We start from the raw sequence: 27855 nt of genomic DNA, 5'->3' as shown, positions 1-27855 counted from the left end.
ATTTTTGTAACCCTTCCTGCTGGCAGTTTTGTCAAATAGCAACGATCAGGTCAGATGCACACACAATCATTTGTGGATAAGCAAGAAATCTCTTGAATTAAAATCAAAACAAGAGAATAATTAATAGCAGAAGGAAGTAGTTGCCAATGATTTTCCCATTTACAATTATCTGAAAGATTTTAAATGAATTAAAAGGCTTATAGTATGGTCAAAATTTGAAATACAATTATGAACTGATGGTGAACATACAATTGCTAAAATGTGCAAACTTCTGTTGAAATTTAAAGCAGGAAGAACTGGTTAAAGAACACACGATCAAGTGGGCTAAGAATGTTGGTTATAATACACAGATTGGTGGGAAAAGATGTGGCTAGAAGGATTGAAGATCAACCCTGACTGCTCTTTAGAAGGCCAGATCCTGAAGTTGAAAAAATACTTTGGCCACCTAATGAGAAGGAAGGACTCACTGGAGAAGAGCCTAATGCTGGGAAAGGTTGAGGGCAAGAGAAGAATGGGACGACAGAGAATGAGGTGGCTGGATGGAGTCACTGAAGCAGTAGGCGTGAGCTTAAATGGACTCCAGAAGATGGGAGAGGACAGGAAGGCCTGGAGGAACGTTGTCCATGGGGTCACGATGGGTCAGACACGACTTCACAACTAACAACAGAAGGGTTGAAACGTATGTTATGATCTGAAACATAATTTTTATAAAATCTGTTTTGTTGGCACATGACGTCAGATAAATTATCTAGAGCATATAAAAGCACTTCAAATGTATGTTGGAAATGTGGACATGAAAAAGGTAAAGGTAAAAGGAGTCCCTGTGGATTTTACTCCACTAGTCGTTGCTGACTATAGGGAACTGTGCTCATGTCCATTTCAAGGCCAGTGAGCCAGCACTGTCTGAAGACTTTTCACATGTGGCCAGCAAAACACCATGGAGCGCTGTTACCTTCCTACCAAAATGGTATCTGTTTATCTATTTGCGTTTGCATGCTTTCAAACTGCTAGGTTGGCAGGAGCTGGGGCAAGGACAGGAGCTCACCCTGTGGTGCAGGGCTCTGTTCTCAAACCTGCCTGCCAGTGTCTTAACCACTAAGCATCTTAACCACTGAGCCACCATGCCTCCAATTATGTTTAGTGGACATATTAAAAAAAACATTCTTGATTCAATTGTGTATTGATCTTTAAAATCCTCTAAATCAAAGTATGTATTTGAATTTAAATTCTTTTAGGGTTTTTTAAATATTTGGTGGACATGTAAAAAACTAAAAACGTTGGGATTCAGATACATACTTTGATTTAGAGGATTTTAAAGATCAATCCTCAATTGAATCCAGAATTTATCCTTTTAGGAGGAAAAGATAAACAATTAGAAAAAAAGTTATGGAAGATTATTTCAATACAAGATTATTGAGGCAAGATTACTATATGCACAGAGATAGATTCAACATTACCCACTATGGAAGTTAATATTGGGAAAGTTGATAGATTTTGCTGAAATGGATAAATTTTCTTCTTTGTTTAGAGAAAATATGTTATCTACATTTATTGGTAACTAGAAGCCTCTTACAGACTTTTTGCATAAAAATGAAAAAAATGAAAAAAAATGAGAAAAACCCCACCCAATTTATGGCATAGAAAAGAGTATTATGATGCAACTTTAAGGGAGGGTTAAAATATATCTGTACTTGTAACTGCTGTGAAGAATGTTGGGAAACTACTTTATAATTTCTTTCCTATTTTCAAGGGGGGTTTTTGCACTATTTTGCTTTTTCTTTTTTACTTTATATTAGTTTGGATTAGTTTTTATTTTCTTAAAATTTTAATAAAAATTATAAAGTAAAAAAGAAAAGCAGGACATCAAGTAATCTATTCTAGGCCACAAGGAAAAGAATTTGGTGCTTGCGGATGAAATAATTCAACACCTTTATCAATACAGTACTTAAAATCTCTCTCTCTCTCTCTCTCTCTCTCTGTGTGTGTGTGTGTGAGAGAGAGAGAGAGAGAGAGAGAGAGAGAGAGAGAGAGAGAGAGAGAGAGAGAGAGAGAGAGAGAGAGAGAGAGAGCGTGTATCACTGATTTGTAAATATGGTTTATGGCTTAATGTCTTAACCTGTAATTTAAACTATAAATGATAACTTTAAACAATAGTTGGAACAAACCATGTCTTTTCATGTAGGCTTATCCACAGGGACACATATTGACACAGAGAGAACGAAGGTAAGGGGACTGGGAAACTAAAGGAAAAAAGAGGAAACAGACATACAGGGTTAGTTAGAAACCATGACTAACTAGGGCAGGGGTAGGCAACCTCGGCTCTTTTATGACTCATGGACTTCAACTCCCAGAATTCCTGAGTCAGCTATGCTGCTATGCTGACTCAGGAATTCTGGGAGTTGAAGTCCATGAGTCATAAAAGAGCCGAGGTTGCCTACCCCTGAACTAGGGCATTTCCAAATTCCCACTGAGCAGATATTTTAACCGCCCCTTTCCCCCCTGGGCCGAAAAAGGCACGCTCTCCAGGGCAGCAAAGGAGAAAACCAGAGCATGGAGAAACGCCCTCAGCGCACATCAGGGCAACCCTTAATAAAAGCGTAGAGAGGCCGCAGAGAAAGAAGGGCGTACCGTCGCGAGGTACGTCTGATTGGCCCAAAGCCTGGCGGATGGCATCCCATCCCGTGTTTCTATTGGCTGTCGGCGCCATCTAGAACTCAGTAGAAACGCGGCCAGCCAAGATTGCTTTTTTTCGCGAGGGACGGCTAATCGGCGAGCGAGGAGAGGAAATGAATGGCTGTGTGGTAGACGGTTTAGGAAGCTGGTTTAAAATCTGAAAAAAGCGGCTTTTCTAAGAATGGTCGTTCGGACAAATGCAACGCTTGAGAGATGCAGATAGTTCGGTGTTTAAACCAGAGTGCATTTACCCGTCAGGAGGCGGCTGGACGGAAGGAGCGGCTGATTCCCAAAGTATGCTGTGTTTTGCAAAGCTCATATTGTTGATCTTTTGCGGGGTCCTTCTCGGAGAAAGTAGGAAGCACAGAAAGGGGAGATGGACGGCAGAAGCGCAGGTGCAAAAAATAAGGTAAGGATAGTCTTACGATTAAATCAATTTATCCCTTTTCCTTTGGTTTCCCTCTGTTGCATGTACCGTATTTGCGGAGACCTGTAGTTTTGCAAGTTTTATTATACGTTCCTGCATACGGTAGTAAGTTTGAAAAGAATGCACATGGTACTAAGACTACAAGCGCAGTAATTATAAATAACGTTTGCAGTCTTCAAGATTTTTTTTTCCTGATTAGCATTAAAAATCCCTCTGAAATCCATGGGGTTTTCATTCTTGACTTTGTGAGTTAGGTGGGAGTTCGGCAACAAACCAGGTTGTTGCTGAAACACAAGCTCTATTCAGAGCACTCTGAAAACACTCAAGAAGGCTTTCGTAGGAAACCTGAATTGTTTTTATTATTGTTATGTAGCAAGTCGTATTGTCATAGGATTTAAAAGAATGCAGCTTCTGGAAAGACGCTAAACTGTAGGAGCTGCATTTAAGCACAACCTTCATCGGGGATGCCACTTACAATCTTGCGAGATCTGGCACTGTTGAACCCAAGTTCTGAGAAAAAATATGTATTTCTCTAAAGAGATGCTGCAGTTTAAGAAATTGCAATTCGAACATATTTAGTTGGACAGAAATAATGTTTAGACTAGTAAGTTTTATTACTTAATAAATTTGTGCTTAAATGATGATTGATTGCTGGGCATTTTATTTGCAAATGAATTATTAATGGGTGTTAATGATGAAAAACAACTATGGAATAGCAACAAAGGTATTTAAATTTACCAGATTTCATGTCAAGTTTATATAGGGGGAAAACACTTAAAATAGCTGCCAAACCCTGAATATATTTTGGTCTTGAATTCTGCTGTCCGGTGAGAATTGCTTCTTTTCAGACTACTTGGCAAACTCAGGCCTTGCAAACCTGGTTTATTTAGCAAAACCATCAAGTGTTTCTTCACTTCTATTCCATCTTTTAAACTTCTCCAAATCTTTCCCTAGAACTCTTCCATGCCAATTGGGATTTCAGGGGGATATAGACTTGGAGGGAAAATGTATCTGCTGTTGCATATGCAGCTCAAGATTAGGATCTGGGATGAAGATTTAAGACTTGGTAAAAGTATAGTAAAGTTGCAGTGGAGAAAAAAAAGATGTACCAGATTTGCATAAAACAGTTTTCTGGAGTGAATGCTGAACTAGAAAATCCATTGCTGGAAAAGTCCAGTGGCCTTTCATCTGATAGCATATTCTCAGGAAGACATGATATGAAGATTAACATGGAAGCAAATGAAAGTACACTGTAAAATGGGGACAAATGCTTGGGAAGGGACAAAACACTAACAATGATTTTTAGGGGAAAAAATTCATATGAGTGGAATACAGATTTATTAATAGAACAAATGGATGAGATGTGTGGGATTTGGCCCTGCTTTATGGATTACTCAAATTCCAGGGAAGAAAGAAGGAGGATCCCCACTTTCAAACCTTAGTGTCATTATACATCTTCAAGTAGTATTAATGGAAAGTAGTTCTAGTTGTGATTGGGTGGGAAAGTCCTGAACAATGGAATCTGTGATCTGATTTTACATAATGTAGTCGAACCTCTGTATTTGTCTTGCTCTGGGTATGCTTAGCTTGAGGGGATGCTGTTATGTGAGCTTCTGCCATGTTTGAATGCTTTATGCACCAATCCTGTATGTGTTGATGTAACTTTTTAATGATGGGCTTTTTTGTCATGTTCAGTCATTTTATATCTTTGTTGTATGCTGCTCAGAGTAATCTCTTATGAGATGGGCAGTTACATAAATTTTTCATATATAAATATGTAAAGAAATAAATACTCATGCAACTTTATCAAAAAGTGCTTGACCACTCAGGACACTATAGCACAACCCACACAAGTTATGAAAACAGTAACATTGCCATACATCAGAAACAACTTAGAAACCATCCACAGACCATTACAACCATATGGCATCCCTGTAGCTAACTAAACTAAAGCCTTCCAAAACATCTTATGTAAACCTAAAGACTAAGTAGCTCAAAAAGAAAAAAAATGGGCATCATCTACAACATACAGTGTAAGGATTCTAACAGCCACTATGTAGGACAGAGAGGCAGGAGATTAGCAGAGCACATTGATGAACACCAGTTAGCAATAAGAAGACCAGACGAAAAGTCCTTAATTTCACAACATATGGACAGCTGGGAAAACTGAGCATCCTAGACCAAGGTAAATCCAAAAATGCTAGTGAATTCAGCTTGGCTCTCAGACAAATCAACCATCAATATCTACATAGACATAAACATCATTTACACACCATTCAAAAGTAAAAAAAACTTTAAAAAAGGAAACAAAAAGATCAGAACACTTTGCCATCAGCACCCAGATGAACAGGGATTAACTAGACAAACAGCAAACAATTCCTACATAAAATGAGCAAAGTGGTCTTTCAAATATAGCTTTTCTCATTTCAGTTGGGCAGAAAAGGCAAATTTCCCAGGCTTTTCCTTATCTACTCGTAGAGCAACCTGAGCGTTGCACAGTTGCTGTTAGTTGACCATACTTAAGCATCCGTGCCAAATTAAAATTCCCAAGATTCTTAGGTAGTCCTGAAATTATCATAATTGAGCCTGGAATTACAGTCATAAATTGTGCCTGTTAAGTGGGTCACAGTGTGGCAAAGCCTGATTTTACGACTTTTTTTTGTGGTGGTCAATAACTGAATCACCACAGTTAAGTGAATGCAGTGATCATTAAGCAAATCCATTGTTCTTAATGAGAGTGATTTGCCAGAAAGCAGAAGTAAATTTTGGTTTCTGACAAAAAAACCACCATAAATTTAAGTCCCATGACCATGGCTCATTGCAAACAGCCATAAACGGGGGAGGGGGGGACAGGTTGCCAAGTGCCCCAAATTTGATCATGTGGCTACAGTGGGGTAGTGGTTGTTAAAATTTCAAGTCTGAGTTGCAAGTAACCCTGGTGAGGTCTGCTGTAGTTTCTAATAGTCGCTAAGTGACTGTAAGGAGAGTATCTGGACACACTTTGTTTCTCCAGACATGCTTGTTTTTCCATGCACTGAGAAATAATCCAAGAAGGACTAAACTGCAGAGTGACTGTTTCTGTATTCCCCAAGAAAGAGGAAATCAACCCCCTTCCCACCAAAAGAAAAAAGAGGAGACAAGTTGAATAACATTTGCATCTTATGTATTAGATGTAATTTAAGCAGAAACACAAATATCTCTCACCAGGAAGGGTGTGAGCAAATGATTCGTATATTGTTTTGGTATAATTGGGGGCAGCTTTCATTGTTTTACCCTCTTTTCTTGTGGCCCTTCAACTTGGATGTATGTGGTCTTGAATAGACAGGTCAAGCCTAAAAGAGATGCTGTCAAAATGCAAGACTCTCCTCTAAAATGCTGCTCAAGTTGAGGACGCTACTCTGTAGAGTAAGACTTAGGGTTATCCTACCATGAAGTAACTTTCCCAAAGTTTTCTTCTGTGAGAAGATGGAAGACTGTGCAAGAAAGGAGGAGGAGGAGAAGGAAAAAGACAACTTGAAGATGGTCTTGTAAGTGGCATCAGAAATGCCCAGATGTTGACTCTGGTTAATCTGTTTTTAATCTGTTGTTAAGCTGTTAATCAATCCATGCATACAGCAATGTTATTTCACAGGGTATTGGGCTCCATAAACCCTTCCTTTTCCTACTATTTCAACAGTAGAATTGGTTGCATGAAATCAATTATACACTGTTTTACACTTAAATCTGTTTTTCTCCCAGGAGTATGCAGATGTACTGCAAGCTAAGCTTTCTCTAGATTTTTACAGATAATGCACATATTCCTTGGAGACCACACTTATAAATGAGTCATTTTAGAACCTTCTGCACAATTTTAAAGTTTTGGAAAACACCATTTTTAAAAGATTCATAGTACAAATTCTATTACCAAACCTCGGAGGTTTTGACCATATTTTAGTGGAGCAAATATTTGGAGAGTGGGGATATACAAGTAGTCCTCAGCTTATGACCACAACTGAGCCTAAAATTTCTATTGCTGAGAACAATTAAGTGGATTTTGCTTCATTTTATGACTTTTCTTGCCACAGTTGAATCACTGCAGTTGTTAGGTTAGTAACACAGGTGTTAAGTAAATCTGGCTTTCCCATTGACTTTGCTTGTCAGAAGGCTGCAAAAATGACCCCAGAATGCTACAACCGTCATAAAGATGAACCAGTTACCAAGCATCTGGATTTTGATCACGTGATCATGGGGATGCAGCAACGGTCATAGGTGTGAAAAATGGTCATAAGTCACTTTTTTTTGGTGCTGTTGTAGCTTTGAAGAGTCACCAAATGATCTGTTGTAAATTGAAGATTACACACATAAAGAAATGATATAATTTCATTTAGTGCATATTACTATAATCTTATAGTTCTAATATCAAATCAGCCCAACTGTAAGAATCAGATATTTAGCAAGATTAACAATACCTGATTATCAATGTGTTCTGTAGTTTAGGAGTGAGGCAGGTCAGTATCTTTTCCTGAAGAATTGTTAATGCCTAGTTGTCTCCATACTAATAGGACCACCAGATCTGAGCTTTGAAGATCCAGACAATTGCTAGATCTGCTGGCTGGAGAATTCTGGTAGTTGAAGTCCACACGTTTTAAAGTTTGAGACTGAGAAACACTGTGATAGTTGGTAGCCAATAGTTAGCTGTTTGCATCTCTTTGCTCCTACTATCTGGTAGTCATGTGGATTTTATATCCTTGATCAAATACCCATTTGAAGAAGCATCAGAAAAACCAGGTTATTTAGCTATCCAGTACAGTGCAGTCTTCTTTACCCTTATTATGCCTTCATTAGCACAGTACACTGAATTCAAAGTGTATGGTTGGGTTTACACTATTAAAGTTTCATTCAGTTACGTTTGACTGTACCTTTTAGAAAACCTGTTGCTGCATGTCTTTATTTGGATGAATTCAGGCAATTAATAATAAATACATAATTAACCTTTGGATTAAATTTACACCTATTCAATCAGACCAGTTGCATGGAAAGATAGCCCAATGAACACAATAAAGTTGATTATGAAGAGGGAACCTTAACTACAGATGCAATCTGTATATGCAGGTTATATATTCATACATAAGATCTTATTTTGTTAAAAGAACAGGTAGTCCTCAACTTATGACCACAGTTGAGCCCAGCATTTCTGTTGCTAAGTGAGACAAGTGAGTTTTGCCCCATTTACCACCTTTCTTGTCATAGTTGTTAACTGCAGTGGTTACATTAATAACATGGTTGTTAAGTGAATCTGGCTTCCCCATTGACATGGTTTGTCAGAAAGTTGCAAAAGGGGATCACATGATCCTGGGACATTGCAACTGTCATGAATCATCTGAATTTTGATCACATGATCATGAGGATGTTGCAACGGTTGTAAGTGTGAAAAATGGTTATAAGTCACTTTTTTCAGTGTCATTGTAATTTCGGTCACTAAATGAATGTTGTAAGTCAGACATGTCAAACACAAGGCCCGGGGGCCAGATGCGGCCCGCAAAGTGGTTTCATGTGGCCCGCGAAGCCATCCTGGAAACAGTGAGGGAACGGCCCCCACTGCCTTGGCCCTGGCCCAGAGACCCTCCTTCTGCCAGAGACACTCAGATCTGTCCCACTCCTGCCCAGGCCCCCATAGGCACCCTTGATGCGAACGATGTAGAGCTGGCCACGCCCACCCAGTAGGCCATATGCACTCTAGCCACGCCCACCCAGTAGGCCATGCCCACCCTGGCCATACCCACCTGGCACCTTGAGGGCAACCGGAATGCTGATGCGGCCCTCAGTGAAATTGAGTTTGACACCCCTGTTGTAAGTTTAAGACTACCCATAGATAGGATGCTGTTGTGTTAGACAGAATAAAAGGTATTAAAGTAGTTTTCCCTGGTCTAATGCCCTGGAATTTGTTGGTCTATAATACCCATCAACACTAACCATGAGGATCATTGTTGTCTGGATGTGGTACAGGTTGGGGAAAGGCTGCTGCTGTGATGGATAATATCAGTACATTCAGTGTTCATGTTTTCAATTCCTACACTTCTACTTGTCTCAGGCACAACTAAAGATCCAGATATATGACATTGTCAGGATTTCTCTTATGCTACATTTTCTCTGCTTCTTGAGGATAGTTCTTCACGTTCCCAATTTAGCACAAAGGTATCATGTTGGGACTCAATATGCTGGCATGCTCTTCCATCTTGGATAGTGAGATGGGCAGCAGATGAATTTAATTAATAAATAACTTCATAGTCACTCTACTGGCATGGAATCTCTTTGCAAAGATGTAATTTCAGTATATTATTGTTGGCAAACGACCCCTCCCCCCTCAGCTTTTTAAAATGTTCCTTCTCACAGTTGCCAGAAATTATAGGTGGTATTCTTGTTTTTCAATTTAGTTACTCGTATAAAAAGAACTATGACATGACCAAAACTTGGCCAGGGAGCAGCAAAAAGCTTCTGAGGGTAGAGGACCATGATTTCTCCATGAGGCCTGCCTTTGGAGGTAAGAAATGTATGTTTACTCATCTCTGTAACATTGAATGATTCAGCTTAGAAGCTCCAAGCTAACTGCTTCAAGCTATTTTTTAATGAAGCCTCCCAACTGGATGGTGAGATTACTCTGTGATTTCAGAGTGTTGCTAAAGCTAGAATATAAGTGTACCAATGACTTTCCAGTAACACATGGAAGGACTATATGCCCATCTTATTGACTATCTTCAGGAAATCTGGTTTGCTAAAGGATACTCTATTCTGGGGAACTATAGATCTTGAAAATATAGAGAAAGCACACAGCATCCCTGTTATATTGAACTGACTACATAATATAATTCCCAGAACCCAAGGAAAGTAAAATATTTATTAGCCCACAGCAGTTGCCTTAAGTTCCTTACATTTAACCACATTAAAGCCTAGTACAGTGCATTTTGCTCAGCAATAATTTAGTGCCCAGGCTTGATTTCCCTGACTGGATCCCAAATCCTGGGTTGTGTGTCAGCCAACCGGATTCTTGCATCCTGCTTTGAGACAGAGGAGGAGTACATGGTCACTTGCAGTACACAAGCTCCTCAATTGAAGCCCTCTAACCACTATTGCTGCAAATCAGGCGGGTTGCTGATATTCAGCAAGTCAGGCAGTCAGTGATGACAAAATGCTTCATGTGATTGGCCGATCAAAGCTTGCCCTGTTTTATAAGTGAGAAGCACATTAAAAGGGAAGCACATTGTCCAGTGGTGCCTGCTATTTCAGTGTTGTTGACCGCCTCTGCAGATGCCCCTACTGCTATTTAAGGCAGGAAATACAAAATGCCCATAGTGTAAATCATAACATAGATTACATAGTTGATAAACACCCTTTCCCCACCAAAAAAAGCTGAATGAGAGGGGGAAAAAAACCCAGGAAATTGCAGCCTCTTTTGTAACATTTTCTCACCCTTTATGCCTTTTGACCCCACCCCACCCCCAAAATGCCATTCTTTCTTGGGAAAGATGAATTCCATATGGACCTGCATTCAACATTTCTGCTCGCTTACAGCTAAGCCTCTCTTCTCCTTCATGTCCTATTCTGTGTAAATAGGAGACACATCTTGTTTTGACCCTTCCTAAGTGATTCCTCCATGCTAGTGACTTTGCTATTCCTAGCAGATGTTCAGGCATTATTTGTTACAAATACTAATATATAACCATTATGTAAATGTTGCTCTTAGACTCCCTTCCTCAAATTCTGAGTCAAAGCATTTTCATCTAGGTCAGCTCATTTTTCCACTGAAAACAACTGGGATTCCATGAATAAGCAGCTTTAGCTGATACTTAAAATAGCACTATCCTTTCTGTGGAAGAACAGCCAATGTGTTGTGGGAGAGTTGTTATTCATCTCCTCTATCCCCAACTTAGTACAAACAGCTTCTACTGGTGGGCCTTTAATCTGGGCATACAGCTGAAAATATAAATGGGCCCACTTCAAGGGCAAACCTAATTGTTAAATTTTACTAATACATTGTCAGAGGTGAAAGAATACCACAGTGTCCTACAGTATCTAGCATATAAACTGTCCAGCTGTTTCCAGAGCTTTGGAGGGTTTCCTTGGGTTTGGTTTTCTAAATGGGAATTTGGCACTGCAGGTTTTCCCATGCCCTGCCTAAGCTACATCCCATCTAGGTGCCTCAGGTAAAATTGAGAGTCTCGGGTACTGCATTGTTCATCAGAACAGAGGCAGTATAAAGCTTCTGAATTGTATCTGTTTTCCTTGAAGAGATTATTATTGTGATTGCACACTATGGCTGTGTTTATGCAGCCCTTTTAACCAGACCAGTTAAACACTCAGCACACAAGGATACAGGTACTTTCTGAACAGTCTCAGTAGAGCTCAGCCTCCTGGTTTTCTTGAGGTCTGAAGGTTTGATGTGGCGGAAATTTTTTGGTCCTTTGCGGGTGAGGGTGGGGACCAGGAACAACCATAAGACCTGGACCACAAGTTCCACGGGACCCGAATGATTCATGTAATCTTGGAATGCAAACTTGGCAGTCAAATTTGCTTGTGTAGGATTCACATGTGCAACCTCCATCCTATTCTTTCAGACGGTTTGTGTGAAACATTGTCCTCCATCACCTGTTTTTCTTCTTGCAAGAAAAAAGATCGTCAGACTAGATTTACTTGTTTAAGTACTACAGCAGAGGCTGTATTGGTATTTACGGGGCCTTCCTATTTTCAGGAGAAATATATTGAAGACACTGGGAAGTTTTCACTGTGAGATAGGAAAGCAGCATGAAAGGAGTTTTCTTGATGATCTAGGGGAAAATAATTAAGAAATAGCTGTCCAAATTTTCAGCCTCCTTCCAGAATAGCATTTCAGTTTGTAAAAAAAATATTGTTGGAAGGGCCTTCTAAGGGAGAAACAGATTGTACAGTAGTTGATGCCTTACCCTTGGATGGTAGGCTGGGAAGATGCTATTTTAAAACTTTTTTGGAAAGCTCTGTAAATCAGAGCCTCTAATACATCAGACTTTTATGTAATGATTTTAAGTATTTTAAGTATTGTTTTAATGAAAGAGAACTTTATTGTAAGAGACTTCAGAACTTTATGAAATACCTGGTTTTGTAGGGCTCAGAATGCAGGGCAGAATGTGCTTGATGTTATGAGGGAAGCAGAAAGCATTTTCCTCATAAGGTACATGTGGATACAGGGAGTTGTTGCAAGGGAGGAAGTACTTTCTTCTCTACCCATACATGTTTCCCCAAAAATGCTACTCTTTCAAATGCTGTCCCTCCCATTTTGGCTATGGTTGTGTAGAAGTTATTGAACACAAATTAGCCAACCCAATTCTAGTTTTTTGCAAATCAATTTCCTGAGGGGAATTGTGAAGGAAAGAGGCAATAGCAGATATAGGAGGGACCAACTTAATCTCTCTCTCTCTCTCTCTCCCCCCCCTCCCTCGTGGAAATAATTTCTTTTGCTTTTAATTCAGTTGAAGTGGGAACACCATTTTGCCTACTTCATAGGCTTCTTCTCGCTGCTGGTGGCCACAGTCTCTTGACATTCTTTTGTAGCACTTGCTAGTTTGGCATATATGAGACCTCTGGTGAAATGGACAAGGGGTTTATCAGTTTTTTCTTTTAGCGGGGGCGGGGGGGATTGGAGGGGGAGGGGGTAGCAAAGGAGTGGAGTGAAACATGAGAGGGTCTCTTTGAGAGTCCTTGCAGTCTTCCACCACATTGATGAGGTATTACTTGGATTATTTCTGAGCGTGTGCTTAACACTTCTGAAAGAGTGCTAAGCCCATGTCTGACAACAGATTAGCTGACAGGTCAATGGGACAGAAGAAAAGCAGAGGAGCCTGTTGGAGGAGGCATCCTTCTATGGCAGTCTGTCACTCGGTTTGAAAGTTGGCTGAACCCTCCATCACCAGTACCAGTTGCTCAGCCTGCCCCTTCACAGTAAGCAGCGATTAGTTTGTTTGCCAGAATGAAACACAGAGTAGAAGGGGAGACGAAGCTTTGGAACCCACCAATTGCTGTCCTTGAATTACCCTGGATTAAAGCTGCAGGAACAGCATTTCTCACTCACCTCATGATTAAGGCAGGATAGAAGTGAGAAAGAGAATATTAACCATATGTATTTTAAAATAGTTTATTCTAACCCTTGAGATATGATAGGATCATCCAAGTATTTAGAAGATTGGTCCCACAGGGCTGCTACATACACATCTCTTTGTGGCAAACACACACACATACAAGTTATTCCTAACTCTCACTTGTTCCTTGGGATGTCTTATTTCTGTTGAGGACTAGAAGACTGGTCTCATGCAGGAAACACTACTTCAACTCTCCATGCCATGGAATTCTTCAGGGATATGTTTCTTAGAGGGTACTGCTAAATAAAACAAGGAACGTCTATTCTCCTTTCCCTTCCCTGACTTAAAGCTCTTTCTCACAACTTGGATAGGAATATTAGTACTTTGTGCATCTGGATGTATGAATACTAATGCTGTTTGTTACTATTTAAAATAGTGCAAGAATCTCGGTGCACTTTCATTTTGTGAAAGATCCTTACAGATGATCTCTCCATGCATCATTGTTGCCCGCCTCCAAAAGAGCCGTGGAAACATGAAGCACAGTAATTTCCATCTAATAATTAATTAGTTAAAGTTAATCCACTGTCGACCTATAGGCTTATGTCTTTTTTAAAAGAAACCTCCCTATCCATCACTTCTTTAATTCAATGGTTGCCCAATGATTTTGTTATAAGACTTGTTTGATAGCTATGGTTGCTTTAAGTGTGTTTTTTTAACACTCTACTCAAGTTGCCTGCTCTCTGCTATGGTATGCATTTTCACCACATCTGATGCAAGAGAGGTAAAGCCACCTATTTTAGTTACATGATCCAGTTGCTCTGGGAAAATAAGAAATCTCCTTTGTAATTGATGCAGTAAAATCTTGATAGCTAGGCTTGGCAGCGCATGGTCCAAGAACTAGCCCTAAATGTATACCACAGAGGGAAAGAATATTTATTTTATTTATTTATTTTATTTAATAATATTTCTATACCGCCCTTCTCCCGAAGGACTCAGGGCGGTGAACAGGGCAAGAATAAAAATACCGAGTTACAAAAATTAAAAAAGAATTAAATACATGCCCACTAAAAACAATCAATACAATATTAAAACCCCAGTAAAAGCAACAGTAAAAACCCCACCAATCCCCCCTCAGGCCAGGCCGGCTTGTTCGACTAAAAATGTTTTTAGATCGCGGCGAAAGGAGCGAAGATCGGGTGCCATCCAGAGCTCAACCGGTAACTGATTCCATAGCTCCGGGGCGCCCACAGAGAAGGATCTCCCCCTGGGGGCCACCAATCGACATTCTCTGTCCGGTGGCACCCTGAGGAGGCCCTCTCTGTGGGAACGCACAGGGCGAAGGGAGGTCGATGCCGGCAGCAGGTGTTCCCTAAGGTATAAACGTTTCAATATTACAGATACAAATCCTAAAGAGGAAACCATGTATGTCCAGCTGAAATATAACTTAAGGCAGACATCTGTTCTGGAAAGGGTGTTTCTTTCATTCTTGTACTCACAAGGAAAGGTTAATCCCCTTCAGTTCTCATTTGGGCCCTGCCCTCTGTTTGCTTCAACAGTGCTCTTTTGCAGTGTCAACTGTATCTTTACAGCCAACCCCCCATCACTGGAAAGAAGACATATTAATACTTCAACATCTCTACAAGGAAGTTCTTCTTTGTTCAATTGATGTAGGAAAAGAAAAAAACTTATTTCAGAGATTCATTCAGTCATTAAGCAAGGGCTACTTATGTTCAATTTCTTTCTCTTGCAGGCCCAGCTATTCCTGTTGGAGTGGATGTGCAGGTTGAAAATTTGGACAGTATTTCAGAAGTCAATATGGTATGCGACTGTTGCTTAATGTCTCTTCTTCCTCCTCTTCTTTCTCTCCTTCTTCTCCTCCTCCTCCTCCTCCACCACCACCATCACCACCACTTCAGGTATCAAGGGAGATACACAGTTCTGGTTCTTGCACTTCTGGTGAACTCAACCATTGTTATTTCATGCTTTGATGTTATCTCTCCATCTTCTTCAGGGTCTGACTTGTGTTCTTGACTTTCTCCTCTTTTTGTATACGCCTTGTATGGTATAGAGTACCAAGAGATATATGTGCAAACAACTTATGTTAATATTTATTGCATCGACTGATTTTTTGTGGTGTAGCAATCAAAATATTATGTTGTCAATTGGATGATTGTTATAGATTTTCTTAAAGATGAAGCCTAGTTGGAGTTGAATAAAGCATAATGTGTGAAGAAGTAACACAGAGACTGAAACTGAGAGTATACCGTAGTCTGTGCATCCGAGGATGCAGAACTAGCTCTCTCAGGAAATCTTGACCTATATCTTGGCTTTAAATGTTTATTTTAAAAAGGAAATCAAGCTCTTGAACTGCTTCTCCAAGGAACTAGTCACTATTTGTGCAAGAAATGCAATAATGGTTGGACTTAACAGATCATACTAATGGTTTAATGTGTTCCCAGGCAGCTATAGCCTATTCAATAAACCATGATTACCAATAAACCATAATACCATTGTGCATTATGTGAACTAAGGTAATGATATTATTTGGATAGCATCTGGGATGCAACAGGTGGCCATTGGGAGGTAGCCTTCATTGTGATGGGACGGTTCAATTTCTTCTGATTTTTTTTCTGATAACTTAAAAAACAATTGCCAATTAATTTATAATTTTAGTTTTTTATAAGATCAGGAGATATAATCACAAGATATCTCCCACCACCTTACACTTTGTTTCAGGACTTTACAATGACATTGTATTTGAGACATTATTGGAAGGACGAGCGTCTCTCCTTTCCCAGTCGTACGAACAGGAGCATGACTTTTGATGGACGGTTGGTAAAGAAGATCTGGGTGCCAGACATTTTCTTTGTTCACTCTAAAAGATCCTTCATTCATGATACCACCACTGACAATATCATGTTGCGAGTGTTCCCAGATGGCCATGTGCTCTATAGCACGAGGTAATCCCACAGTTATTTCTATATGAATTACTCCATATTCTTTTTTCCAGTATTGTAATTCAAGCTGATCTTTGTGACATGGACAGATTTCAGATATGAGTATGTGGATTTATATAATACCATATTCATCACCTGCATGTAGCTTCTCCTTTGTGATATCATCAACTCTTATTTTTCTACATGAATTCATATATTACTCTTATTAATCCCATGCCTGTAGCTCTTCCTTTGTAACAACATCAACCCTTTTTTTATATATTTCTAGGATCACAGTGACAGCAATGTGCAATATGGACTTCAGCCGTTTCCCCCTAGATTCACAGACATGTTCATTGGAGCTTGAAAGCTGTCAGTAGCTTTTATTTATCTTTGGTGGTAAAACTACAGGGGTAACAAATTAAGCAGAAGTCAATCTGTTGGCTTTGCTGGTATCCATTACTTCTGCCTGAGCTGGTTGCTTCTCTGCTTTAAGGCAAAGCCATCCTGCAGTATCCATTCTTCTGCCATTAAAAATACATTCTTTCCTCTGCCTTTTCATGTTCAGCGAGAGTTTAAAAATATATTTGTGGAAGGGGGACTCACAGAGTAGATTTTTTGAAAAGCAGGGAGTGCGTTGGGGAGGCCACATCCAGTAGATGAGTAACTATAGTAGATGGGACTATGATTTTCTGGACAACTTTCTCTTTGATGAATTACTTTGTTTCTCTTAACTGCATGAAACCCATTTGAAGCTTTTAATGTTTTTTATTTTTATTTTTTATTTCCAACCTCTAAATTTAGGAAATCTGTATACAGTGGGGTAGTCTGATGGGGTTTTGGGGAGTCAAAAAACCATGGGCCTCTGATTAATTGGCCTATTTTGTAATTTTGCTTCTGACCGTTAAAATAATTACTTTGCTTTTTCCACATCTACTTTTGCAGATGCATATACAGATGAAGATTTGATGTTATACTGGAAAAATGGGACTGACTCTCTCAAAACAGATGAAAAGATTTCCTTGTCTCAATTCTTGATTCAAAAATTTCATACAACCTCCAGACTTGCTTTTTATAGTAGTACTGGTATGGCAAGAACGTTTCACTCCATTCTTTCATTCTTTATTAATTTTTCGACTGCATTTCCCCTGGCAAACCTAGGCAGCCATTTAGTCTTTCACTCCTCTTTTTAATTCTCCCAACTATCCTGTGCAGTATATAATATTAGAGATAACAGATACTGAGTTTTCCAAAGTTTCTGAGTGAGCTTCATTGCTAAGTACATATTTAAAACTTTTGGTGCCGTTTGAGAATTCTGTTCTGTACCAGCCTACTACTGGCCCTGCAGTAAAGGCAGGGACAACCCCTTTAGAAAACGGCAAGAGGCTGGAACTAAGCCTGCCAAATTTATTAACATAAAACAGAGCAAAGAGAGCAAACACGAACCATGAAACAGGAGCTATTCAAACGGTTGCCTTCAGCAAACCAGCCCTCCCACACATTCCCCTTTTAAACAGTTCAGGGCGTGGCTTCTCTCTGCCTCCTTCCGAGGTGCCCCATTGCCTTCCTCTGTTTACTCCTGATTGACTGCCTCCTGCGTCGGGCGTCCTTGAACAGGGCCAGCTGTGGGTCATCTTCATCCACGCTGTCAGGCTCACACAGCTGGGTCTGCGTCGTAACCAGGTGGGAGGGGCCTGGCTGAGGGCTCTCATCAGCAAGCTCTCCAACACCCTCAGCAACCTCTCCAACACCCCCCTCCTCCTCCTCTGAATCGTCCGACCCAACTGCCGAACCCACAGGCTGACCCTGAATCACAACAAATTCTAACATCACTGTGGCCTTGTGTTCTCTATTCACGTAGTTGCTTGGTGAATGTAAATAAAGCATCTCTTGTAAACTAAAGGCCAACAACTTACCGTATATACTTGAGTATAAGCCGAATTTTTCAGCCCACTTTTTGGGCTGAAAAATTCCACTTCGGCTTATACTCCAGTCAACAAAAAAAACTTACCGAGGACTTGTGCACGGCCGAGGCTTTGGTGCTTCCGGGATCGCGCGCACCTCTCCCAAGCCACCGCCGTCCGGAGACCTGCCGAAGTTTGGGGAGGTTTGGGGAGGTGCACGCGCACCTCCCCAAACCTCCCCAAACGTCGGCAGGTCTCCGGACCTCCGCGCCCTGCCTGCCTGCTTCTTTCCGGAAAGAAGCAGGCAGGCAGGGCGTGGAGGAACGGACACCTGCCGACGTTTGGGGAGGTTTGGGCGTCTCCCCAAACCTCCCCAAACGTCGCCGGGTCTCCGTTCCTCTGCGCCCTGCCTGCCTGCTTCTTTCCACAGCGGAAAGAAGCAGGCAGGCAGGGCGCGGAGGAACGGACACCTGCCGACGTTTGGGGAGGTTTGGGCGCCTCCCCAAACGTCGCCGGGTCTCCGTTCCTCCGCGCCCTGCCTGCCTGCTTCTTTCCACAGCGGAAAGAAGCAGGCAGGCAGGGCGCGGAGGAACGGACACCTGCCGACGTTTGGGGAGGTTTGGGCGCCTCCCCAAACCTCCCCAAACGTCGCCGGGTCTCCGTTCCTCTGCGCCCTGCCTGCCTGCTTCTTTCCACAGCGGAAAGAAGCAGGCAGGCAGGGCGCGGAGGAACGGACACCTGCCGACGTTTGGGGAGGTTTGGGCGCCTCCCCAAACCTCCCCGGGTCTCCGTTCCTCCGCGCCCTGCCTGCCTGCTTCTTTCCACAGCGGAAAGAAGCAGGCAGGCAGGGCGCAGAGGTCCGGAGACCTGCCGACGTTTGGGGAGGTTTGGGGAGGTGCGCGCGCACCTCCCCAAACCTCCCCAAACTTCGGCAGGTCTCCGGACGGCGGCGGCTTGGGAGAGGTGCGCGCGATCCTGGAAGCACCGAAGCAAGTCCTCGGTAAGCTCCGGGCGGTCACTTGCTTCGCGTCTCCTGAGGGAAGGGGGGGCGACTGGAGCGGGCGTGTTTCCTCGCCTGCTGGGCGCCGCGATTTGCCCGGGGAACGCGTGGGCCCCGAATGGCAGCGTGGAGCGAGGAAGCTGACAGCCAGGGCTTCCCCGAGAGCCGCGGCCACACAGGGTATTCCTGTGTATTCAGGCTTGCAAAATGGCGGATCGAGCCTCTGCTGGCGGCAGAGGCTTGCAGAACGGCGGATCGGCTTATACTCGAGTCAACAACTTTTTCCAGTTTTTGGGGGTGAAATTGGGGGTCTTGGCTTATACTCGAGTCGGCTTATACTCAAGTATATACGGTATATTGATAGCCATACATTAAAAAGCTTCTTTGCTATCTCAACTTAATAGAGCTGTAATAAGGCCCCCAAACGTTCTCTCATGTTATTTACAAAATGAGGTAGATATTGTTAAAGCAGCATATATGGTTTTTTTAAAAATCAAATGCACTTTCTGAATAATTCAGGCTTGAGAAGACATCTCTCCAGATACTACAGTATTACAGCTATCACTGCCTTCGCTATTGAAGAACTTGCTGGAGCAGCTGCTAGGCTGTGCAGTTCAGCATTGATTCCCTTTTTTGTGGAAGATACATGGTTTATATAGCAATAAGATTAAGATACTTGTATTTCCAGTGGTGTGCCTTCAGCATCATTTTACAGTTGTAAACAGCATAATTGTTACAAGGACAAATATAGTACTTAAATTTAATTGCGTTTTGAAACTCTTGTCTCCTTCTCCCTCATTTCCCCCCCCCCAAGCGTCTATCAGCATTTTTATTTTCTTTCTCTTTATGTATTCTTTCAGTCTATCTCTTTTTCCCTCCCCTGCTTTTCTTATATTTTATCTGTTGGTGTATAAGGTGCCTTTTCTAAAGACTGCTCATATTTCTGCTCACTTCACATTTTAACATTTTTCTTCAATAGGTCGGTACAATCGCCTTTACATTAACTTTATTCTGCATCGTCATATTTTCTTCTTCCTGCTCCAAACCTACTTTCCTGCCACGTTGATGGTCATGTTATCCTGGGTTTCCTTCTGGATAGACCATAGAGCTGTGCCTGCAAGAGTGTCATTAGGTGAGAGATTCCTCTGTAGACACATAAGATATGGCATGACTGGATCTTACAACATACCTCATTTAGAAAAATATATCCATTGGTTTTGATTTCTGTGTCTAAGGTTTCTATTCTAAAAATAAAATAGGGCAAGGTATTACAAAAGGCATATATTATGCTTTTTCTTTACAGAAATAAAAATATAATGCAATATTCTTAGAAATTAATCCTTGATAGTTTAGTGTTAACTATAAAATATTTATTCGGTTAGATTTAATTAGGTTAATTAATTAGATTTATATGGCTGCCTATGTTACCAGAATGACTTGGTGAGTAACAAGAAATAAAAGCAAATACAAAATATCAACCAATTTATAAAACCACTGAAATAAAAGCAAATTTAATGAACCTCCAGGCCCGGGAACACATCCAGGCCTAGGAAGCTTCTCAGAAAATGAGCAGAGTTGGGATCAGTCTTCTCCCCCTGCCCCCAAAATTAGTTTTACTAAAGGTTATAATTACAATAGTAAGAACTAATACAGAGTAAAAGAAAATAGAATAAAAGGTACAAAGAAAAAAAAGGAAAGGTGGGAATAATAAAAATTAGAATATAGTAAAGAAAAATAAATAAATATAGAAATTATTTTCAACCTTCAATCACAAGTACAAACAATTTTAATAAATTTTACTTCCTCTTAAATTACAATGATATCTTCTTCCCATATCCCATCTCTTATCTATAAAACAAATCCATAAAGCATAATTATTTCAGCTTTTATGTCAGGAAAAGTCCATTAAAGGTTACCAGAAACAATGAATCTCTTTTAACCTTGATGAAATAAACCAACTTTATATCCCTTCCTTAATCTTTAGTCCATTCAAATAACACTATAGATCTTTCTTTGTAAGACCAATATAATAAAACTATCCAGATCATTCCCTTGGCTTGTTATTTATATTCAATTTTAATTATTAAAATATCAGCAACTTTCCTTTGTTTTGCCCAGAGCAACATCTTTTTCAGTAGTACATACAGTTTTGTAACCTGTCATTTGTTTTACAACTCTTATCTTGTAGGTAAAACTTATTTCTCTTTCATAATATCTTCTATCTTCTTGTTGTCATTGTTAATATTTCTGGTTCCGTTTTTCAAAAATGTCCAATATGTTCAGTATTAGAATATTTTATGCCATTCTGTAACACTTAGCCAAGTTTATGTGTTCTTCTCCTTTAACTGAAATCTTTAGTTCCCTCTGGTGTTCAATTTTTGAAATGTTATTTTTTTTTAAAAAAAAAAATTCAAAACAGAAGCATTTTCTACTGGAAAAATTCTTTATAATGAATTCCAAAACCTTATTTTAAATTTATATTGACCCTTATTCATCTGTAGCTTTTTAAAATCAAAGTTTTAATCAACCTTTCACTGCTTATTTTTTTAAAAAAATTAAGCTTGTACAGATAGTCCGTGAGGTACAACCCTAATGGAACCTCTCCATTTGAGTCATAAATCTTGTAAATCTGTTGTAAAATGAATCAAACTTATTTTAATGACAGTTTATTTACTGCATTCATTAAGCAAATCAACCGGGGCATTATGTGAAGGAAGATCAGGTTTGCTATTTGCTTCTGTTCGTTAAGCGACCTCTGCGATTGTTAAGTGAACCCATAAGCTCGAGAATTTATACGGTTCCCCAGTGGATCCAGAAGGAACTGCTGCCACCTACCCACCTGCTGTTCTGGCAAGGCGAATTGGCCCTCTGCCTCCAAACTGCAGCATTTCCATGCAAGTGCCTGGATTTAAATTGGAGTGGGGGTAAATTTGCAGGGCTCCCATGGAGCCTCCAGAAGGAACCACTGTCCATCAGTTGTTCTATAAGCAATTTACAGTAGGACTGCACACACCATTTGTCTAAGCCATGGGTCGGCAACCCACGGCTCGAGCCGCATGTGGCTCTTTAAGCCGTCTCCTGCGGCTCCCAGTCCACCGGCGGAGGTTTGGTTAGTTGCGCGCGCAGCTCTCCAAACCTCCACTGCCCCGTTTGCAGAGATGCTGCCTTTGTCCATGTTTGACGAAGGCAGCAGCTCTCCAAACAGGCACTGGTGGTTTGGAGAGCTGCGCGCGCAGCTCTCCAAACCGCTACCACCCCGTTTGCAGAGTTGCTGCCTGCGGCGGAGGTTTGGAGAGGTGCACGCGCACCTCTCCAAACCTCCACCGTCCTGTTTGCACAGCTGCCGCGTTCATCCATGATTGACGAACGCGGCAAATCTCCAAACGGGTGGCGGCGATTTGGAGAGGTGCGCGTGCACTCTCCAAACTGCCACCGTCCCGTTTGCATAGCTGCTGCGTTCGTGTTTCTTTCAAACGCGGAGGAACGCAGCAGCTCTGCAAACGGGGTGGCGGCGGTTTGGAGAGCTGCGCAGCTCTCCAAACCTCCGCCTCCCCGTTTGGAGAGCTGCTGCGTTCATCAAAAACAGAGGTTTGGAGGTCCCGGGGGAGGGGCTGGGCACTCAGGTGGCTCCGGTGGTGCCTGGGCTGAAGGCGCCGCCACAACCCAGTGCCCGTCACCAGGGAGACCCATCACCGCCGTCTCGCAGGTGCCTCACGGCTCGTGGGAGCCGCACTGCAGGAGACGTGAGGCTTCCTTCGGCCGGGGAAGGGCCCGTTGCCTCCGAGGGGGGCCGGGCGGGATCCTCTGAAAGACCATTTCCTTCCTCGTCTTCACGCAGCCCTCTGCGGTCGTCTCGGCCTGCAAGTTCGTCCCTCCCCCCCCCCATAAGCTGGCGGCACTGGGCAGCGACAGGTGCGTGCGGCTCAGGATGTGGTGCGGGCGTCGAGGTGGTGTATGTTTTTGCTTGTTTTGTGCATGTGCGTGTGTGCCCACATGCGCGCGCACATTTTGCGGCTCCCACTTTTTTGTGTGTGTGACAGAACCGGTTCTGAGTGGCTCTTTTGCTGTTTCGGGTTGCTGACCCCTGGTCTAAGCAAAAGCAAAGAAACACAGTACAGTAGAATGCAAAGAATCTTTCTGCAAGCAGTCTCAAAACACAAGCAAACGAATACAGTATAATATGCAAAGGAACTTTACAGTATTCATTCTACTTTCTGTAGACACTGGCTAGTATTTTCACAAGCAATTCCAAGGCAAGCCCAAACACAGAAATGAAAAAACCTTGTTATCTTTGTAAAGTACTTACAAACACAGTGTTATAATGAAAAAGGAAAGTACTCACAAAGGCAACTAGTCCTCCAATCCTCAAGGCAACAGCAACGAAAGAAGCAATGAGCAGTAATGAGATTCACTCCTCTAGTTCTCTATGTGGTATCAGTGGGGCGGGGGGAAGCACACTGGCTGCAAATGTCCTGATCTTGATTGGTCATGTGATGGGAAAAATGTGCTTGAGTACAACATGGACCTCGGAAATCATGTCATAATTGCAAAAGGGAGGTCACAGGTCAAAAAATGGCTGCTGCTTGAAGAGTGGTCACATGACTGCAGAGGTCTCTTGTTAGTTACCATTTTGAACCCCTATCATAAGTATATTTTGGGGGTACATTTGTAACTTTGAACACTCATTAAACAGCCTGTTGTACCTGAAGGACTATCTGTAGTTAAATCTTTTTTGGTAAGGACTGTAGGCAAACTCACCCGGGGCTTTCAAACTTAGTAATCCAAAGTTTTCTAATAGCTGAAAAATATCTAACAAGCAATTTCTAAAAGTGATTATAAAAGAAAGGATGCAAATTTAATGTCTTTTCAAAGATGCCAGACATGGTTTGAGCAGGATGACTATTCCTTCCTCTGCCAATGACTACTGTGTTGTGAAGATTTGTAAGGCAGATATCCGTATCAATATTTCCCCCACCCCCTTTTAGCAATAGATGAGATTTTTGTGAAAAATAAAAATCTGACAAGTAACAAGAGCCTAGAGGATCTCAAAAGTCTCAGTTATTGGATACTTGTAATGCCTAGGAGTGGTAGTTACTGCCTGATGATAGTTATTTAGTATATGCTCAAGAGGTTTGCATTTTTATTATAATTTCCACAAAGACTTTGAAATTAACTATCTGGTTATTAGAGTTGATTCAGATGAGCTTGTTGGTTGACTTGTGTTGATATCATCTTTGGTTTCTTCAGGTATCACAATAGTCCTGACCATGTCTACCATCATCACTGGTGTCAATGCCTCCATGCCTGGCGTTTCTTATATCAAGGCTGTGGACATTTACCTCTGGGTCAGTTTTGTGTTTGTTTTCCTCTCGGTCATTGAATATGCAGCTGTGAACTACCTGGCAACAGTGCAAGAGCGGAAGGAGCAAAAAAAGGTGAGAAATGCTTACCGTGTGCTTGGATGTATAACTATAGTAGAACAGCCTTCTCTAACCCAGCTGGCCCTGTTGGGGGAAAATCCATAGTGGAAATTTCTGATGTACACACTGATGGTCTTTGCTTAATGACCACAATTGGGAGCAGTAACTCCACTGCTAAGTGACATAGTAGTTAAGCAAGATAACACTATTGCAAAGGACTTAACTTCCCTTCCATCATGGTTATTAAGAAAATCACCCATGATCATTAAGCTCATCATAATATGACTGCAATTTGTGATTTTACCGCTGGCTTCTCCATTGAGTCAATATGTTAGAAATCAGCTGTGAAGTGTGAGTAAGGAGGCAAATCAAATTCCCAATATTTGAATTGGTTAAGTCTGGGATTTAGTAGAAATAATGTTGGGAGATTCAGAATGGGGAAATTCAATATAATATTTCCCTGGTTTTCATATTTTTCAGTCACTGCTGATGGGTGGCCAGGAAGCTATGACTAGACTGACAACAGGAAAACCAGGCAAATTTCCATGCATAGAATATACTTATGCAGGATGCTTGATGACATCTGTATGAGATGATATGCTATTGGTGTTGTTGATGTTACTAAGTTGCATGATAATGGATACAACCCATGTTTATTTAAAACATTTTTTAATGCATGGTCAATTTCCCCAATAAAATGGCCATTTTAGTTGTCTAAGGAGCTGCAAACTAGAAAGCATGTGAGAATCCTATGGTGGATAAAAGATCTCAGTGGGTATGTTTGTGGAAGGGCAGGTCCCTGAGATCTCAAACCTCAGATCCGATTCTCCAGAGGAGAAACAGGCCCAACAAGACTGATTTTTTACCATGCAATCCAGACTGATAATCTACCATTAGAACACATATGCAATTTTGAGCTGATGAAGCCATTTTTATCACTTCACTGAACAGGTAAATATGATACCTAGAAATATGAATCTTTGTCCCTATCATTTAAAGTTTTCTCCATTTTATTTTGAAAACATAACATCAATATTATCTCAAGCATTTTTCATATAATATGTACATGTGCCTTTTCTCTAAACAGCTGTAACTCAAAGAGAAATCCAAACTTCTTAAGGAATTCAGGAAATGCTTTTTGTACTTAATGCAACTATTACTTTTCATTTTATTTTAAGCTTTCTGGTTAACATTGACAGCATTTCATACACAGTAAGATGGTAAGCCCGTAGCTTGAGACTCTTATCTTAATAATAATTTTGAAAAAGTAGAGATCAGGAGTTATATTTAGAGTTTTCATTCTGTTGAGTAGAAGAGCACAGTCTGCTAGCTGTTTAGCTTTAACAGAACAGTCCTGAGCAAAAGAAGGATGAAGGGTAACCATTCTTGTAATTTCCCCTTTTCTCCTACCATAAACCAAGTCACAAACCTGCAGAGAAGACTTGGGAGGCACATACAGGCTCCAGATAGAAGAAGAGATAGTGAAAAAATAATTCCACCATTCCATTCTATGAATTGGATTGTGGATTCAATCAAAATTTAAAAGAACTTGCAAACTTTCACATGAAACTACAGTGCAAGCTTTGTCTTCATTTGATTCATTTTGTACTTACATTTTCCTTCTCCTTTACTTTTTATTTTCCCAGTTTCCATGCATGGGTGGAATTTCTTCTACAAAAGGAATGACAGTAGATGGCATATACAGTGAATTGGATGCAGGTAGCCCAGAAGGAGACACCAAAAATCAAATAGTAACTGAGGAGGACAAAGAAGAGAAGATGGTGATCCATTTGACTATGAGTAATGAGTCTAACTCATCAAAGAAGAAAGGGCTCAAAGAGCATGTTAGCCTACGCATTATCCAGAACACTCATGCGATTGACAAATATTCAAGGTTAATATTCCCAGGCACCTATATATTTTTTAACATAGTATATTGGTCTGTCTTCTGCTGAACGTGCTACAGCTGTGTTTAACTCGGGAGATATTTAGAAGAGTCCAGTAATAAAATTTTGGATTCCAAGCAAGAAGAAAATTCATTCTGTATCAGTTTTGGCACATGGAAACACTGGATATTTTTCTAAGAAACATTTCATACAGTGGTGTTGGAGATGACTGACTCAAGCTGGATACTTTCTGCTTTCTGTCCTTAACATATGACAAGTTGGCTTTTCATACGTGAAAACATGCAGCTGTTGGACTTTAGTCTCAGCCATTGCAGTGTCATCGTAGTAGGCATAAAGGCGGCTAGGAATCTGCTCTGTGAGCTTTACTGAGACAGTTGGAGAAAGATTAATTTGTTCCATTTTATCAGCCAGCACAGTGATGTGGACCATCTTTATCATAAGGGATTGTTGGCACCCCATATGAAATTTATTTTGTAAGAAGCAGGCGCTGTGAATTAGTCCCCAAGCTAGACTAACAATTTAGAGGACGTCAGGGAATGCATGCAAGTATCCTAGAACGGACAGCCTTTATCAGGATCATGCTGTTACAATTTTTCTCAAAAATACATTGGGGAGGAAATGAAAACGTTTCACTAAACCGAGCAGTTGATAAGTAAAAAGAAAGTCTAAGAAAATATCTGCTTAAGTATTGAATACAGTTCTAAAGAATGCCCTCAAAAGCAAGTTCTTTGCACTATTATAGCTATGTCTCTTCTGGGGCTATACAGTTCTGAATCAAATACAGGTAGTCCTCATTTAGCAAGTGTTTTATTTAACAACCATTCAGAGATGGAAAAAGTAAGTTTGCAATCCTCACATTTATGACCTTTACAGGTCTGTAAAGCAAAGGAAAGTTGAAGTAATATCGTTAAGGACAGTGGCAGTTTCACTTAGTGACCATATTTTTCAACAACCATGTTGCCAGTCCCAATTGTTGCAAAATGAGGACTACCTGTTATGTTGAAAGCCACTGGTGTTCTGTAACTTCCAGTGATATTGAAGGAACCTTTAGGCTTGAGTGTCTGGAAGCAGCACAGAGCTAGCTTAAGACATTTGGCTGCTGAAATGAAGCAGAAGTTGGAGTTTCCGTCTCTTCCTCACACAGAAATGGATGGGACTGGTGGTTTTATCATACCCCAAACCTCCTACTCTTTTATCTTAGGCAGATGATATCTGTGACCTCCCAGAGCAAGTTTTTATTCTTGGTCTTCACAAATTCATCTGTATAAAGAAGCATAGTTACATGCTCTTTTATAACTCTGTTGTCTCCTTTGCATGTAGAATATATGTTGTTTTATAAATCTTTTCAGTAGTTAGTTGACAAAATGCTAGTATCATTTTTGAGGGTAGGGATTATTAGGCATTATAAATAATTTCAGTAACAAAACTACATTTTGAGGCTGCAACACTCATGTTTTACTTGTTTGGATCAATGAACAATAGAACAATAAATCTGAAGCTCAG

General features: G+C 40.9%; 1 protein-coding gene across 2 annotated transcripts; it reads left to right on the top strand.

The window, feature by feature from the left end:
• Nucleotides 1-612: 612 nt before the first annotated feature.
• LOC308660256 (gamma-aminobutyric acid receptor subunit rho-2-like) lies at nucleotides 613-27855 on the top strand. 2 transcript variants are annotated; one of them, XM_081314514.1, is made up of 10 exons: nucleotides 613-679; nucleotides 2932-3082; nucleotides 9514-9620; nucleotides 14936-15003; nucleotides 15922-16145; nucleotides 16411-16493; nucleotides 17067-17207; nucleotides 20005-20157; nucleotides 24273-24460; nucleotides 26092-27855. In XM_081314514.1, the coding sequence occupies exons 2-10, from the start codon at nucleotides 2970-2972 to the stop codon at nucleotides 26398-26400; spliced, it is 1386 nt and encodes a 461-aa protein (XP_081170640.1). In that variant the 5' UTR covers nucleotides 613-679; nucleotides 2932-2969; the 3' UTR covers nucleotides 26401-27855. The 2 variants fall into 2 exon arrangements, with proteins under 2 accessions (XP_081170640.1, XP_081170639.1); XM_081314513.1 differs by lacking the exon at nucleotides 613-679 and having other exon boundaries at nucleotides 2515-3082.

Source organism: Vipera berus, assembly GCF_964194415.1.
Source record: "Vipera berus genome assembly, chromosome: 1".
Classification (NCBI taxonomy): Eukaryota; Metazoa; Chordata; class Lepidosauria; order Squamata; family Viperidae; genus Vipera; species Vipera berus.
This window is presented reverse-complemented; position numbering and strand designations above follow the sequence as displayed.